Genomic DNA, 18,779 nt, shown 5'->3' with positions numbered 1-18,779 from the left:
AATAGTGCCTCTAAGAGTAAGTAAAATATTTTAGACAATAATAAAAACAATCTTGTCAAATTAATATATATATATAAAAGTAAAGTAATTGCCTATTTTTTCAGGCGGGCTTTACGTCCAATTACCAATTAGGTATCGTGGACGGAGGCGACTAGCAAACATACTTTACTGTAAATTTCTTTTATTAACCATTAAATAAAATCCAAGGCCTCAAACCGGGAATCGAACCCAGTACCACAATACATCCGAGTATTACATAGCTTTACAGGTCTCGCCTCTCACCGCTCGGCTACCGTGGCGAATATATATATACGTATATATAATAAAAACTAAGTTCGAACATACAACTACGATATTTATACGTTTTAACGTATTTACATTTAGACTGCATATTGAACATTGTACATGATATTAAAGTGTGATTGTGGATGTTGATGACCAAGTTTGCTATAATGTTGATAGTAACGTGTAGATGTGCTTAATAAATAGCTGACATATTTCTGGAAAAAGCTGAATTTTAGAAAATATCACACGATCGCATTACTTCTTCTTCTCACTGGATTTAAAAACAAGTAGCAAAAATGTTAGAGAAGTGAAAGTAGTATGTTAAAAATATTAAAAGAAGTTTCAAAATAAATTGTATAAAAAAGTATAAAAATTTATTTAAAAATTAGTTTTAGGTATAATATATACACTGATTTATATTTGCTTTAAAGTATCCCCCCCTCACTTAAACAAACAAAATAAAGCTCGAAATGAGATAATCCTCGTAACGGCTGGACGGATTCCTAATCTTCAATCTTCTGCAGCACCATTGTTGGCCACATAATATCGGTACACTGAACACATGTATAAAACCTGGAACATACAAATATTTAAGTTAGGCACACGTTAAGACCAAGTTACATGAGTTGGCCAGGTTAAGGGTCTGTGATTTCTAATAAATTCTAAACAATATTAATGAAAATTTAATGCAGTAAAATTACTTCAATGAAACAACTGTTTTAAAATGAATAAACCAAATAAGCTTTTTCGAACGTTTCTGCATTGCTGAAATTATGAGCTGTGTATGAATGAAATGTTCGGTACTTTCTGATTTGTGTACCTTTAGGCATTTAACCAACCTGGTACACTTGACTTTTTAAATTGTAAGTTTTTGTTAAAGAGTTCAATCTATGACTCATTTATAGGGTCAAAATGTTAAAACTAAATGGAGATAAAGATATTTGCTGTCACTAAGATTATATTTTTGAGAATAAATTTCTTGTTTAATACCCATTTAACTCAGCGTCAAAAACGCATTGTCTTATATTACTACCATTAGAGTAACTGTGCCCTCCGCTGATTCCAGATAAACCACTCAATCTGTATCACCTCCAAGTGATAAAACAACACCCAGGTTCACCAGAGTGGTTTCTACCTTGTTAGCACACAATGAACATACTACATTGACCTTTTGCGGAGGACTACTTCAGTACGCCAGTATTCTTAACCTAAATTCTAATACAAAATTCTTACAATGGTCAGTATTATGAATATATCGTCCAACCAGCCAAGTACACCAAATACAGTCTCAGGTAGGATGTCCATAGGTAGAATCAAGTAAACCGTGCTGAACAAGAAAAGCAGACACATCCTTAGGTTCAGGTACATAATTCCGGGCATCTGACCACCATTCATCAAATCATCAAGGTAATGCCTCATAAGTACTGGAATCTCACGTATGGTTGATATCCACTAGAAATCAGTAAGAAAAGCACTTAAAAAGTAGAAGTTTCACTTTTAAATTCTTAATTTAATAACCTCTGTTATTAACAGACATCTCTGTTATCATCCAGGCCAGTTCAAATTTGTTAATTTTTCAAAATATAATTTCCATCTTCTATGATCGAGTTGATACCACTGTACCGATATCACTAAAGCAATTGACTTAAGAAAACAAAATATTCTTTTATCTAAGCTTAGAACATATGTTAATACAGTTTTGTAGGAATTAGACAATCCCTTATACTCTTATTCGCAGAAGCTAGAGGTCCAATTTTAGGCGTTTTATATTTGTTTTTATGTATAAATGAAATTGGAACTATTTTCTCTGGTATTGAATTTCATACAGATTACATATCCTCATCCATAATTGCTGCCCATATCATAATTTCTGCGACATCAAATTCTGAAAATGCACTCGTTATTCAAGATAATATTAAAAAATGCAATTATTTATGAGAGGAAAGGGATTAGCTGTGCGGTTAGCGTATTAGATTCCCACGAGGAGATCCCGGGTTCGAATCCAACTGCTGGCCCTTAAATTTTCTCTTCCTAAACCTAAACTTGTTGAAGGGAACACCCTAATTCGAACTTCTCATAAATATTCGAAATTATTTAAGCTATATAAGGTCGCGCATTATTTTAAACTATCATGTTTCCATAAAAGTGTTAAAAAACGACTGCATTAAAAGATGTAAAGGTTACTAGCTTAATAAAAGTTTTGTTAAAGAGAAGCCGGAAGAGCAGGCATGTAGGACTATTAAATCTTTTATATGAACATATTTTAATAGGTATTGTATGTATACTTCTATGGGGATCTTGGCGCCCCTACGAGTATCTAGCCTAACAACATGAAAATACTGCAGAGGTAGTTGATGTGAGGAAAAGTTTGGGTTTAGCGAACAGACAAACACTACCTCATTAACACACACAGATTCACTCACAATGTTCACAAACACAAACTGTACACTTTATATCACTTAATATCATGTTCAAACATTGACGCTATAAGAGAGCCACAATAAATCTTGAACTTAGTAGTGAATTTTCATTATAGCAGCTTCCTACATATCAAACCTAGGGTGTATAAAAATGAAGTGATTTAAAGAAAAGGTAATAGTAAATTCTCAAATTTACCGATCGATCCACACCAGAGTACACCCGATTGTACATACTGCAAAATGAGTTCACGCGACGTATTTGCGTGAACAAATCACTTCCTTCTTCGGCATTTCTTTCCGCAGTTGTATAACACTGTAACAACAGATTTACCTGCAAAAAAAAAAAAAAAAACTAAAAATATTAATGTTGTTCATTATTGCAAGCAATTACAGTTAATGTCCATTTTACACATTAAAAAAATTGCATGAGGTCAAAAAATCATCCAGCATAAGAATAATTAATAAGCAACTAAAATAAATAAATAAATAAAAAAGAAAATAAGTGAAAATAACATGTAAGGGAGGGGATTAGCTATACGGTTAGCGTATTGGATTCCCATGCGGAGGTCACGGGTTCGAATCCAGAGGGTTACCCTTAGATTTTCTCTTCCTAGGAGCTTCTTACAGCTCATTGTCCGGAGATAAATAGTGTTGTCAGTAACGAGAGAACACTGTTCGGAGGCCGGCAGTGCCCTGAAAAAAATGTTGACGCGCCTTAAATCATAAAAAAAAATAACATGTGTATACAAAAAAAAGTAAATAATTATACAAAACGAAAAGCTACAAGATAAATATACAAAAGACTAATAGTGATTTCTAACACATAATGTGAATTATCGAAAACTAAGAACAAGAAAAAGCCTGTATTGAACTCTTTAAATGCGCAAATAAATAATAATAAAAATCTAGGAATAATAAACTAGAATATAAAATTAAATAGAAATAGAAATAAGTAGTTACACACCAAATTACGACCATATTATTAATGTAATTCTTGTGGTGTCCAATTCTTAGTAATACCTTGAAATTAAAATAAATGAATGATAATTTCTCTTAAAAATATTAGTGGTGCAAACCACTTTTGGTAAAGAATTTTTGTTAATTCGATTTAAGGTTTGTCACTTACTTCCACACTAAGGACATGTTACACAAATCCATCATCGTTTCATCATCTTCAGTGTAGAAACATTTTCGTAAGAGGAAACTGTCCTTATCGATTAATTTAATTGAAATTAAACATGGATCATAATTCTGTAGATTCAAGGTTAGTATAGAGTTGTACGACAGTAAGTAGTAATGTTCTTTCTAACTTGTGAAATTGTGTTTTAGAACAAAACTGTTTTAATAAGAATTTTATCTGCATTGCTTCGATTTTTTTTTTATTTAAAGCACGTCAACATCTGAGGTTATTGATGCCCGGAACTTCATCCAGTGCTCTGCTGGTCTCCGGACAATGTTCTCTCGTTACAGACAACACTTTCCATCTCCGGGCAGTGAGCTGTAAGAAGTTCCTAGGAAGAGAAAATCTAACGGCCAGCAGCTGGATTTGAACCCGTGATCTCTGCGTTGGAATCCAGTAATCGCTAACCACTCAGCTAATCCCCTCTCAATCGCTGGTTTCTCTTCAGATCGGATAGATTTATCACACTAATTTCTATAATTTTTTGTGATGGCCAGATTCAGCAAGCGTATTCAAGGATTGGACGCCAATTAATGGAATAGCTAAAATCCCGATAGGACCTGAATAGATGAGTTGATATAACTACACCGCGTGACTCTTGTATTAAAATGAACTGTATTAAACAGCAGTTGAATAGACTTACAACTAAATATCATATTTCTACTGCTGCTGGTCACCTACGGACTCACCTCACTACTACTAACAGACCTACTATCACTAAATTTATTACAACTCGGAGGCAGCGCTCTAAGCTTCCTCTCATACAATTAAACATAAACTATAACAATCCGTCCACCCAAGCCTCAGAGTGTCATGAAGAGCTTCTTACCGGAAGCAAAAGTGCAAGGTTGGATACAGTCCAACTGTAACTCTCCTTTCGAGTTTTCCACCATTCGGTATGGACTTCCGCAAAACGGCGAACTGGCACATTTTTGTCTTTAAGCAATAACAGGGTGCAGAGCTTTAAGTTTTCTTGGTCCTTCTTACACTAGTTCTCTGCTAGTCCAGACAACAACTCTTCTAACAGCCTTGAATACAGCGACTTAAGAGCCTCCAACTCTATTAAGGGGAACTTCAGTGGCATTTTGTTTTGGTAGACTGATGAGGAAGCAACCTGGCGTTAGAAGTGTTTAAAGAGAAGATAAAATTCCCAAATTTTCTTCAAATTTTACGTAAACACTCTCCTAGAAGAGAGATTTATTAGTTTGAAAATAATTTTTAATTTGTTTGTCGCACATACACAAAATCCAATTTATTTAAGTTTGTGAATAAAATTATTTTTTTGTGCAATTCAAATTATATCTGTTAAAAATGGATCGAAATCTGATGTATGTAAATAGATAACAGCTCAATGAGCTTTTGCAAAAAATTAATGATTTGGTATTACATATAATTTAAATTATTGAAAGTGACGTTTCTTTAAATGTAGATTCTCTTAAAGTAGGTCTTTTTAGAGCCCAAATGATGAGGTATGATTGCCTTTTACAAATTTTTGAAATTTATTCGTAAGGCTGAGATTATGCCTGCAATGGAAATGTTGAAGATTATTAAAATAGTAGAGATAAAGGTGGGGCCAAGCAAAGTAATTTTTATGAAGCCCTTTCTGTATTACTAGGTTAGAACGGCAGGTAACTAAAGAATCAAATACTAATCGCAATTAGGGTTCGTCAGAGTTGGTTTACAAATTACTTGCCATGACGATATCGACATTTAATGGTGATATTTCCCTATCGAATGGCTTTACAATAATTTTCTCTTTTATTAGTCCATGAGAATCCTAGTGTAGCAGACATTCAAAAACTCTATTATCAATTAAAAGCGTAGACACTCAAACTATTAATTACAGGTTAAAAAGAAAAACGTTACAAAAAATAAAAAAAAATTATGAGGCTAAAAAATTCAAAACTTTTTTTTAAAAGAAACTTCACCAACATACATCGATGATTTTCAAAAATCGTCGGTTTAAGTTCATTCTTCGATTAAAGTAATTGTTATTTTATGAAGTAGTCAAACGTTTATAATAATTATCTGGCTTTATCGCAAGTAACATAGTTTTCTTCAATTACATTCATCCCACAATGTTGTATATATGTAATATAAAGTAAATAAGATATGCATATTTTTAGGGCAGCTAATTATTCCAGTATTTTACTATAAGTAAAATTAGGAGGTCTAAATTAAATTACAATCGAGAAATCATAATTGTTGTTGAATAATCTACTTGTTATAACTGTGTGTTATTTGTGCTCTCGAATATTTCGGTAAAACGAATTCAAGACAGTAGCCTACTCTAACTTTGTCTTTTTCTACTTTAACATGCATGTACATATATGTGATTTATCATAATTATAACAAAAAAATATTATAAATGAAGTGGCCAGCATAAGGGTCTGTGACATCTAATAAATTCTAAAAAATAACTTATTAATGAAAATTAATGCAGTAGAATTACTTAAATATTAATGAAGTATTAATGAAATGTTGGGTACTTGCTGATTTGTGTACCTTTTGGCGTTTAATCAACCCTTATACTTAACATTTTAAACTGTAAGTTTTTGTTAAGGAGATTTTTGTACCTTTTGGATAGATTTTTCCTTTTTGTCTATTTTACAAAGTTACATATCTGCTTTACAGATTTTTTTAAAATTTGGAATAAGCAATTCTATAATTATAACCTGATAAGGTGTTAAGTCGGAACCGTAACTACCACTGGAGAGATCTTTTTAAAGAATGATTATAGTTGCGGTCCCCCAAACCATCCCCAATAACAATGTTTTTGAAAAAGCGTTTTGAATAACATAGGAAGGTATTTGTACGTAAATAGCAAAATTAAACTGCGATTTCAGTACTTCCTTTTAAGAGGAGTAAGAAAAATAAACTACGATTGCAGTACTTCTCCCTAAAAGGCAAAGAGGCAAAGATTTTTTAATCGAACGACAATTCATTGATTTAAATCGGTTCACTCATTGATAATTTAAACGATTGCAGTACTTCCTCTTAGTAGGTGCAAGAGCATCAGCAACGTAGAGGAGCTTTAACCACTTATTCGAGCTGAATTTTATCAAAATCGTACAAAGCGTTATAGAAATATTGGTAATAATAGTTTTAGAAAGGGCCTTATTTGGGTGGGGCGAACTCCCCTCCTTATGAGGCACGGCGTCGAGACTTTTAAAGTGCAAATCTGTACAAAATTTCGATTCGAATGACACTTCGGTCGGTTCACGTGTCGATAATTTGAAACGATTGCTATACTTCCCCTTAACAAGTGTAAGAGCTGATCGCCGCTTTAATGTTACGTAGGGGAGCCCTAACCCTATCATCCTACCAAATTTTATCAAAATCGGGCCAAGATTTACAGAGTAATTAGTAATAATAATTTTGGAGGGGCCCTTGCATAAAGGGGGCTAACTCCTCTCCCATTCCATGTATAGGATCGAGACCCTCAAAAGGCACATCTACATAAAATTCCGAATCGAATGACACCTCATTCATGAAAATCGGTTCACGCGTTTAGGCGCTACGTTGTTTACAAAAAAGGTAACAAGAAGAAGAACAAGAAGATTTTTTGAAAAAGTCGTTTTTGCTCATTTTCGGCAACTTTTTTCTCGAAACCTATTAAATCTGGGTCGTTACAAAACAAATACAGTGATAAAGGAGGGTTTGCCCTATAATTTAAAGAAAATTTGGGAATTTTATCTTTTATAGAAAAAGAGAAAAAAATTGTCAAAGTTGGGTGTTTTTCAACGTTACGCTTTTTCGTGCAGTTTTTGACGATCAACCCTTATACAACTGTCCTACCGGACAGTTTTAATAATATATAATTCTCTTAAAGTTCAAAATAGAAAAAAAAAAGTTTAATTGGGTTATTGTAAAAGTCAGTTTTAATAAACACAATTCACATTACTCTAAACTTCATTATAAGGCCACGATTTTAGTGAAAATTAAGACAGATTTACTTGGAAGTCGCTTTTAGAAATGAAGACATATATATTCAATTACCTGCGTCCTACAAAGTGGACAAACTATTATCCTTAACGGCCCATTTACATTTCTGTGATACAACGTCAAGAGGCACAGTCCTGCAACAGAAAAACTTTCTTTTTTAACTGGGTCTTCTGCACTGCTATCAAATAAATCTAATAAAGGACACTTAAACAAGAGCACACATTAGGTGATAAAAAATCCATCCTGGCGAGGCGGATGTAAATATACATGTTTTGAAGCGTTGTAAGTGGAAATCCCCAGTTCCAATTCGTGTTTAGCTACTTTTTATTTGTTAGAAAAAAGTTACAAGTAAAGTAAGGGCGTCCACTCCAGCCACGATACCTAATTGGAGTTAGACGTTAGGCCCCACATGAAAAATAAGCGATTACATTTTTTACTTTTTTATCCCACCTACGTTCTCTAGGAATTTGTAGAAAGAGTAGTAGGTATGACAGTTAGTGCTAATCATTCCCTGGTGCCTACACATTCTTACCATCAATTCAATACTTTAAAAAAATTCCCTCAAATTAAAGACAAGAGGATTCTGGGAGGTATATTCCTTTCCAATTTCTATATATAACATATAACTGTAACCAATCCCTGCCAAGGTATATCTTCTCCACCTAGTAACTGGGCAGGCTTTCTAGAGAAGTACATAATGACCCTCCAAGCCTGCGTTAGACAGGAAAGACTTCCACGAAGGGCTGCCTGGAGGCTCAGTTCTCGATATATTATATCGCCCGCCTCTCAGTCATCCAACCTTAGGCTTGGCTCGCATGACATCTAGAATAGAGAACTATCTCTGCAGGCTATACGTATATTTTGCCATTGATTGGTGGTGACGACATTGTGTACTGTTAGCCTGGAATGTCCAGGGCTCCAAGACCCATGAAGAAATGGCTAATCCACTTCACCCTATACGGGCTAAATATACGTTACTCTTTAAATCATCAATGCAAATAATAAATCATAATATTTAATAGTTAAAAAGGGGGTTTTTGTACCAAGCAAAAGTTCTTCTAACAATGCCTCAACGCCTAATGTCCTCGAATGAGGGCAGCCAATTTTTCGTGTTCTGTAATTACATAAAAACATGTTAAATTCTTCGTGTGAAGGACCCGAAAGTGAACATTTTTAGAAATGAAAACAAATCTATATAATAAATTTTTAAAAAATAGGCTCTGCAATATGCCATTCACCCTGCGTTATTCCAGCTTTAGTCAAAGGCGCAAACAATATTTATTCGAGTTTCCAGCAAGTATAAAACACTCACCACAAAACCTATGGCCACAATTCGTTTCCAAAGCAAATATTAGACTATTCAGACATATTGAACATATCTCTGAGGCTCTTGGAGGCTCGATATTTCGTTCTTGACCGGTAATATTATCTGAAAACCAAAACAATACAAGAACGAAATGAATAACTGCGCCATCGGTGGTCAGACATAACCTGTAGTAGCTGATGGTTACAAATGTGACGTACCTCGCATATCATCATCGAAGAATCGCCTAAATAAAATGTTCAAATTAATTTTATGATGTAGAAATAGCATTATTGAAGGATTTGAAAAAATGACGCTTACAAAATCAGACACTATTTTGTTAGAAATAAAACAAAATTCCTTTAAAAGAACACGGAAACAAAAATGACCGTTCCATGGACTTGAAAACCAATGTAAATACTCGGAAGTTTACGAAACTATACTAAAATAATCTTCAGAATATGTAGCTAGAGAAGCTACGCTAAGTGGCATTACTCATTGTACCGCAGACTTTGGATCCAACATACTTATATGCCTTAGATAATTAAATCTTACGCAAAGGTAAAAATAAGCACGGTCTACTTTTTGCCTTTTAAAACGATAAAATTACAATAATCCCGAAATTTAATTATTTTATCAACCTATTAATTTCCCCGGTATCTCTTATGTGATGAGGGGTGGGCGGGGAACAATGAGCATTTTGGATTGCCTGCGTTCCTTCCCCTTTTTGGTAGAACCGCCCTTTTAATACAATCTACAACCTATTAATTTACGTCGTAGGATATTTACAAGGGATCTTCGATTGGGGTACTTCTTTAATGGCAAACTTAAAAAATACACTAAAGAAAAAGCCGACCACACTAGACTTAAACCTGCACTTTTAATGCCATTTTAAATAATCACTTGTTGCCATTTAGCTGTTCACGGTTTCTAATAAACGATTTTATTCATTACAGCTCACCTAGACATTAACATTTTAGTCATTATTTTCATAAGACAAGTGCTTATAAAGACAGTTACCAGTCTGCTTTCTTCCAGATGTAATAGAAGAGTATAGCCAACGATATTAGTACAACTACGCTACTTATAATCACCTCGTTGCCAACACCTTCAAATATAACATATTCCTCATCTAAAAATAAATTGAATACAAACATTATTCTTAAAATAAATAAAATTTGAAATTAGCAATAGGTTACACTAGTGTTATGATCTTAGAGCTGAACCTAGCACAGCAGAGAGCCAACTGTAACGCTCTCTGATGTAATTTCCCAGTTGGGGTGAATAAAATGTAGTAAACACCCGCACGGCTTTCTAACTGTTTATATCCAAGATTTACATAAGTTATTTGTCTAGAAAATTAAAATTGTAAAGTGCTGAAAAGATAGTTGAATTCAATATGAGAATGTGAATTCAATATGTTCACTGAAATAAAATTATTACCGCCATACTCTCAATTGAAAAGTGTTTGCAGGAGGTTCGGAACTACCTTTTAAATTTAATGAAGTCACTGGAAATAAAAAAAAATTATGGAATACAGAATTTTAACGATAAAGCTGATCTTTGAATATATTATACAAGTGGTAGACGTACATTACACGGAACAACACTCTAAAGGAAAGCTTAATTGAATTTATTTTTCAGGAAAGTAATTTTTAAGTGGAGTTTTGTCTTACTAGTACCGATTTTTAATTTAAAAAGTCTGTGTGATTCATATTCAACTAACAATCTAAACGATTCAATATTTAAGAAATTCACAAAACTTTGAGGAAAACATGAGGGGACTTTCAAATCATCCCAAGTTAATCTCAGCCTTTTAGTGAGTGTTATGGTGATGGTAAAACCTCATTTTAAATTAAATATTGAGCTTAGATAAAAAGAAGAATTTTCCCTTTAAAAAATACTCCCTGATCGATCTTCAATGCAAACTAAAATTTTTTAGTGAATCCAGAAATAAATTTCACATTGGCTGCATTGTTACTACTGTTGATAAACTGCTTATATTTCTGGCATTACCTGGGATATTTAAAATTTGTCCTAAAGTGTTCCTTAATTTTGATATTTGTTTGAGAATTATGCTTAATTTGGTTATAAAACTAGAGGATATACTCACCTCAAATTCGTGTTCAGTAATTGTGATTGCAATTATTAAATACATTGCATACAATGCCAAACAGATACCATTTAGTTACGAAGCATTTACAAGAACTGTTTCCTTACATAGTCAACGTTTAAATGTAATTCAAAATATTGTAGTGCTTATTTTAATTTTATATAGAGCATATTTTGAATATTCTTGAGTTTTTACTTGTTGTTTTAGAAACACAAGGAAGTTGCTGATAGTCAGATGTGTAGTAAATCAATTAAAGAGAAAAAAGCTCTGTCCTACTTACAAAAGATCCTTGGTGTTTTTGAAAATTTTGAGTTTACATTCAAGGTAAGTTAAAATACTGGTAACCGATTTTATTTTACAAGTTAATAGAGATTTAATTAGGGAGCTTACTCAGCTATGAACTACAGTAACGTTACTTGTTAAGAGTGACATAATTGAGCTCCACACTCACTCTTTAATAGCCCTTAAAAGAAGTCAAGCTTTCTCATCACTTCATAATGCATCTACAAATCTGTGGTTTTAATTTTTTATAGAACCTCCAATATGAACTGTGGTCTTTAAATGTAAAAGAAGTTATGTTGATAGTTGGGCCAAATTTGTGCGTGCCAAAACAAGTATTAAGAATTATTCTGCCTACATTATCTGAAGTACATTCTGTTTTAGAGCACCACGAAAGAAAGAACCTTTTGTCAGTATTCAGGTATGTATAATACATTTATAAAGGTATAACTCAGGGAAACGGACTAACGTAAGTTTACCCCAACAGTGGCTCACAAAATTCCTAATTATCCATTTAGAAATCACCTATAATTCACTGATGTGCTAAAAGAGGGTCACCTTTATTTTTGTTTCTATTCTTCCTAAAATATATTAATATTAATGTATTTATTTATAGTTCATATATTTGGGCACACAGTGTCGGTTTTTTATTGTCATATTAGGCTGATCTTTTTAGGTTAAATTGCAAAATTTCAGCCAATTCCCACTGTTATTTTTAAAAAACATTTCAAACCACTCAGGGTCTATCCTCAGTTTAGACAAAACTTTAATTTTAACTACGAGGTCTGGCTATTAAATAACGAGACTGCGCGCGCAGAAGGCGTCCTAGAGGGTTAGGGTGGGAAACGAATGCAGCGTTGGATAGCTGGAAGTGTTTACTATTCCAGTATGAAAACACGTTTTTGTCGCTGTAGTAGTATTTTTTCTATAGAGGTTAGAAACGAACTGTTTTTTTCTCGTGCCGATAACAATGTGTGACGAAAAACACGAGCAACGGATCAATGTGAAATTTCTCGTTAAATTAAAAAAAATTCTGAGTGCTATAAGTTGTTGAAAGAGGCCTTTGGTAAGAATTCTCTATCTCGTGCGCGTGTTTTCGAATGGTAGAAACGGTTTTCTGAAGGCCGAGAGAGCACCGAAGATGACCAACCTGTCGACCTGTCTGTTTCAATTCCGCAAACAGTGAAAAAAAGCAAGGATGTCGATATCAAAATTTATAGCCATGCTAATCTTTTTTTCGACATCAACGGCATCGTGATGACTGAATGGGTTCCAGAGGGTCAAACTGTAAACCAAACTTACTAGTTGAAAGTTTTGGCAACACTGTGAGAGCGACTTTGTAAGAAACGGCCGGAGTTGTGGAAAAAAAAATCGTGGATCTTGCACCAGGACAACGCACCTGCCCACAACGCGCTGTCTGTGAAGCGTTTTTAGTCGCTAGAGGCACTCCAGTGCTCGAACACGCGCCGTACTCGCCTGATTTAGCACCCTCTGACTTTTTCCTGTTTCCAAAGATCAAGTCTGCCTTAAAAGGAACCCGTTTCGAGTCGATGAAAGAGGTGAAGCGAAAATCAGCGGAGCTCCTAAATGCTCTTACAAAAGAAGATTGCCAGCATTGCTTTGACCAGTGGAAAAAACGAACGGAACGGTGGGTAGCGAGGGGCGGGGAGTACATTGAAGGGGAGCATTTGATTGTAGAATATTTTTAAAATAAAAGTCTTTTTCATAAGCAGTCTCGTTATTTAAGAGCCAGACCTCGTATACATTAAATTTGCAATTATAGTTGGGAAAAACCCCCAGGATTTACTTAAGTATAACTCAAGAATAGAATGTATGGTAAAGTTCAAAGGTGCCTTCTGGGTAATGCTAATATTGTACATAGATCATTCATACTATATAGTTACCGTATAAGCATAGCCAAGGCATATAACAAAAAAATTATATATTAATATTTTAATATTAAATATTAAAATAATTTTTAATATTATTAAATATTAATATAATATTACATAATTTTATGATATTGAGAACACGCCAAGATAAAGCTGCAATCATTAGCTTGTTGCTAGGAAAGGGATTAGCTATGCGGTTAACTTATTGGATTTCCACGCGGAGGACCACTGGAAGGTCCGAATCCAGCTGCTGACCCTAAGATTTTCTCTTTCTAGGAGCTACTTACGGCTCACTGACCGGTGTTTGACAGTGTAGTCTATAACGAGAGAACACTGCCCTTAGGCTGGCAATGCACCGAAAAAAGCTCCAGTTGCCAATAACGTTAGATGTGGACGCGCCTTAAATAAAAAAAAAAAAGGATAAATAAAAAGACTGTTATTGTTTTATATACAAAGAATGTCTTTAAATAAGTATAATAGTTTCAAAATGTGTTCGCAGAAAGTTACAAGACAGCAAAGAACTAAATGATAGACTTTTTGGCACAACCGGTCCCAGCAAAATGTTCGTACTTTTGGGCATGAGGCCGTGTATTAGCGGACCACAGACATCATGGTTCCAACAGGTTGACCATGTGACCATCACGGACAGGACGCCTCAGATAATCATTAATTTAGTGAATCCAGACAGTTATTTAGTAGACGAAAACATTATTCATACGCATGAAGAAGTAACAAAAATTAAATCATACACATGGTATAGATCAATCAACATTATTGAAGGTTTTAAAGACTTCAAAATTGATGGAATATCAGCTGTAAATGTGTTCACTTCTTGTTCTAAATCTTGATTAATTTTTAAATTTTCTTAATATGGTTTTAAGATATTAATCTTCTATTAATTTTCAATTAAGACTGTGTAAAAGAACTGAAATGTGACCTTAATATTTGCAGTATCATTATTATCTACTGTTATTATTGAATGTTTTCGTTTTGTACTTATTTGCCCCACAACTTTAAGTTACTATGTTAAAACAACGTTTCTTAGAACTCACTCTAATACGTTTTACCGTCCATAAATTAGACGCCCGCTAATTAGGATGTCAAATTAGTTGGAATCTTGGAGACGTGGGCTGGACCTAAACATTTCTAAGGGCAGGCAATATAGAGAAAGTGGTCTCAGTCTCACACTTAACATGTGACCATAAACTTCAGTCCTGATTACTAATTGAACTTTTACTATCGAGTAGTCGACCCAGTTAGAAGAAAATTGCCTGAGGTTAATCAAACACTGCTTAAAGAATGTCACTGACTGTAAAAGTGGTCTCTGTTCTCTCACAAAATCTTGTAGCCATATAGTCCCATTTGAAGAATATTACTTCTGCTGGACTAAACACTGTTTTAAGAATATCACAGAATGTTGTTTCAAGCCTTACATTGCGGTCACATGTTGCAGCCTTTAGAATTGTCAGCCCTTCACCATTTGTGGCAGAGATTATGGATGGCATTAGGTACATTATTTACACTAAAGAATATGAAATCTATCAGCAAGTTAATATCGTAACCTGTTTTAAATATTTATGTAAATGATTTTATTTTAAAAGAATAGTAATTTCGCGATTATACAAGTGTGTAAATCAGTTTTATCAAATATGGTATTATTTTTTACTGTTAATAGTGGATTTTTGTAAGAATTTGTAATAAATGTCTCGATTTTGCGAGAAAATATCTGGAATAAAGGAGTAAATAAAAACTACAAAAGGTACACAAATCAGCAAGTACCCAAGTTCATACTTCAGCTCGAAATTTTAGCACATTAGAAATGGTCAAAAAAGTTTTTGATTTATATACATATATTAAGTCTGACTGTACATCATAATGTTTCAATCAGGCGGGCTTTACGTCCAACTACCAAATTAGGTTTCGTGGACGGAGGCGACTAGCTAACATTCTTTACTGATAAGTTCTCATATTAAACTTTAAATAAAATCCAAGGCCTAGACGGGGAATCAAACCCAGTACCACAATACACATTAGCTTTGCAGGCCTCGCCTCTAACCGCTCGGGTTCCGTGGCGCCTATGAGTTTTATTTTAATATACTTCTAATTTGTTCCCACCTTTCTGAACTGATTTTTTTTAGTACGCTCTATTGGGGCTTTTAAGTGCTTTAACATTTGCCATTGAACAATATTTTCAAAAATATAATATATTAAATGTACTGAAAGGGAAAAGTGGGAAATATTAGATAGAATGGCTAGCAGATTAATACATTTTGGCTCTCACTATCGGTATATTTTGCACAGCTAGGATATACTTATTCGAATTCGAAAAAACAACTGTTGGTGAACTTTATTTATCAAAATAAAATTAATAAATGAAAATAATTCAAAGCACAAATCAATCAATAAATTAAGTTGGTAAATTTTAGTCATTTGATTTGAAGTGACATTTTGAGCAGAGTGCGCAGACAATATATGTAACATTAAACAAGTCTTACTTATAGGGGATACCCTGGTGATGTAAAGGAACGATTTTACCTAAATAATGTCAAGAATAAAGAGAAAAACAATAGATAGGACTTGATGATCAATTTTGTACGTACAACAATGTAGCGCACTTACTAGACGAACTGAACATGATACGACAAGGTAAAGAGTACCACTTTGTTGTTGTTTAGCCTTTTGTGGTTCAATCATAAACGATGTCCTCTTTCCAAATTTTACACACAAATATTATAAATAAATTTTTCTTAACAGTAACATGAAAAACGAAGGAAAAATCGGAAAAAATTGGGTCGAATGAGTAGCCAATTTTTATATTTTAGCTCCGTCTACCGAAATATGTAGCTGGGTTTGAATATACTTAATAAATCGCTTGAAATTTGAGAAGCCCCTTCAAAAAGTATGAAAAAACTTGGAAATAATATTTGATAGAATGACCAGCAATTTAGTATATTTTGTCTCTCACTACCGATTTACATAACTACAATATTCATATTAAGTAGTTTGAAATTGAAAAAACAAATTCAAAGTCGACGGAAAAGTAAGAACTATTAAGTTGAATGACTAGCAATTTAGTTACTTTGGGGTATCAGCCCAAATATCGATAGTAGATAAAAATATACACATTAGGTCGCTTGAAATTTATAAAAACTACTTCAAAAATAAAGGGAGAAGTAGAAAATATCAGGTGTAATGACTAGCAAATTAAGACATATTGGCTTCCCCCATCACCTATATACCAAAGTGGCATATTCATATTACTTCGCTCGAATTCAGAAAAAAAAACAAAAAAAAAACAGAAACTAAGGAAAATGTGGTAAATATCAGGTAGTAGAGCTAAAATATATTTAATAGGGCGCTTAAAATTGGGGAAAAAGCTCAAAAATGATAAATTAATTGTGAATTAGGTATTGTGAGCAGCAAATTGTTTTGTATTTATTATTATATATTAAATGCATAAGGAATTAGTGATGCATGAGGGTTTAGCTCAGAGGTTACTGGATTCCCACGCGGAGATCCCGGGTTCGAATGCACCTGCTGACTGAGATTTTCTCTTCCTAGGAGATTCTTACTGCTCACTGTCCGGTAATAGACAGTATTGTCTGTTACGAGAGAACACTATTCGGAGCTTCGGGCGCCAATTACCTCAGATGTTGACGCACCTTAAAAGTAAAAAAATAAATAAATGCATATTACATGGTAAATTCAATTATTTTACATACGATAGATGTACATCAAATGGCAAAATGAGTTCCAACACATTGGATTGAGAATCAGGGATATGGTGAATGGAGGTAAAAGAAACAGTTGTTTTAGGTTGGTTTAGGCAAGAAAAGAGGATTGTTGTTGAAAGGACGGAATCGGAAAAATAATGGCGAATAAAAGGTGGGCTGGGAACGAAAAAATTAACAGATTATCCATAGTTTTCGGCAATGATTCGTCAAAGTAATACTGCTAGCTCAGACACTCACTTGGATGGTTACTTCCGGATGGATCGTCCCTCTCCTGCATAGTTCGGTGCCACGGAAGTGCTGAGGCGGATTCCCTGGCCGTTCTTTTGCCTGAAGAAGCGGAATAGGTTATTCTCCAAAAAAAAACCGGCGGAGGTGTTGCCTATTTATTTTGAGAGCATGCGCAGTAGAGTACAGTTAATTTTTGCTCGTTAATCGGCCACTATTACTTCCCGCCAAAATGACGTGCCTGTTTTTGAGTATTTTTTTTTTTAATTTCATTTGTCATGAGTGCTATTAATCTACAGTTTTTATTTCGTTTATTCAAGTGTGGGTATAGTCTAAGTTGATGAAATTTCCGAGATTTTGTATGGATGTTGGTTTCATTAGCAGTAGATATGTGTGTCCACAGTGTGAAACGGTAATGAAATTGACCAAAGGAGTAGTTAAATAGTACAAGCCTAATGATAGGGATTGCTATGATTATGGTAAGTTATTTTTGTTTTTCTTCCATATAATAATTGTAATGAATCATGTATCTTAACTCAATTTTTGGTGTTGCGGAATACAATAAAATCAAGGGTGGGTATCTAAACCGAGGGATGGTCTGGGGACGAAGCCCCCCATTAAAAATGATATGTAGAGCAGGGGTCGTGGGGCGAAGCTCCCATTAAAAATGAAATATAGAATACCTATAACAAAAATATTACAATTAAGATTTAAATTTATATATTTATATTTATTTTTAAATATGGCGGGTTACATGGTAACAGCGAATCAAAATCACTTCGATATTAGGCCACACCTCCGCTGGCTATTCTGGAGAATTACCGGGGAATACACCAGGTGTGGCTTTCGAATAAATCAGAGGCCAATGACGTGTAGGGATCGAATGCTGCCAACTTCTTCTTTTCCACCGTCTAAGCCATATTGACGACAAGTACGAAAGGGATAATTTTTTAATTCAACTCTGTACGAGTGCATGTCCATGCATTGTTCATGTGTGAGGTGTTTCACAATGCTAGTGATTGTGTGTGGTAGGAAGCTTGTGAATGGATGTCATTGCTTGGTTGGGATATCGGCAGGGATGCCAATTCTTCTTATTATTATTTTTACTTAGTATTTATTTATTCAAGTATGTGTTTTACATTAGATTAATCGCCTAGTATTTTAGACGGGACTTAGAGTCCAACAATCAATTAAGTCTCATAGACGAGGGCGGAAAGACACATTACTATAAACAATTTTTCTAGCAAATAAAAAGCTATCAGCGAGATTCGAACTAAGGATGTCCCTTAACCTTCATGATGCTTCAAAACCACTGCACCAACAACAACCATTAATCTATTTTGTATTTCGTTCAGTTAATTTTATTAAAACCCTCTTTTCTTTTAGATCAATTTATTTAATTT

The 18,779-nt window shown here is 34.0% G+C and overlaps 2 protein-coding genes and 1 long non-coding RNA gene across 3 annotated transcripts; 1 reads left to right on the top strand and 2 right to left on the bottom strand.

Moving 5' to 3' along the window:
- Positions 1–633: 633 nt before the first annotated feature.
- Positions 634–10,397, bottom strand: LOC141459373 (E3 ubiquitin-protein ligase RNF170-like). The gene is made up of 7 exons (XM_074138402.1): positions 10,154–10,397; positions 9,355–9,380; positions 9,143–9,259; positions 7,885–7,964; positions 2,902–3,036; positions 1,519–1,737; positions 634–858 (listed from the first exon to the last, which is right to left on the bottom strand). Exons 1-7 carry the CDS (start codon positions 10,288–10,290, stop codon positions 796–798), a joined length of 777 nt encoding a protein of 258 aa, XP_073994503.1. The 5' UTR covers positions 10,291–10,397; the 3' UTR covers positions 634–795.
- Positions 10,398–11,012: 615 nt separating this feature from the next.
- Positions 11,013–15,089, top strand: LOC141459372 (uncharacterized). The gene is made up of 4 exons (XM_074138401.1): positions 11,013–11,370; positions 11,454–11,570; positions 11,780–11,946; positions 13,917–15,089. Exons 1-4 carry the CDS (start codon positions 11,209–11,211, stop codon positions 14,263–14,265), a joined length of 795 nt encoding a protein of 264 aa, XP_073994502.1. The 5' UTR covers positions 11,013–11,208; the 3' UTR covers positions 14,266–15,089.
- LOC141459374 (uncharacterized) lies at positions 13,968–18,537 on the bottom strand. The gene is made up of 2 exons (XR_012461462.1): positions 17,389–18,537; positions 13,968–17,079 (listed from the first exon to the last, which is right to left on the bottom strand). It is a non-coding gene; the product is annotated as an uncharacterized lncRNA (long non-coding RNA).
- Positions 18,538–18,779: the final 242 nt, after the last annotated feature.

The sequence above is a fragment of the Rhodnius prolixus genome, unplaced genomic scaffold (genome assembly GCF_049639745.1).
Source record: "Rhodnius prolixus isolate KJV_2025 unplaced genomic scaffold, Rpr scaffold_11, whole genome shotgun sequence".
Taxonomy (NCBI): domain Eukaryota; kingdom Metazoa; phylum Arthropoda; class Insecta; order Hemiptera; family Reduviidae; genus Rhodnius; species Rhodnius prolixus.
This window is presented reverse-complemented; position numbering and strand designations above follow the sequence as displayed.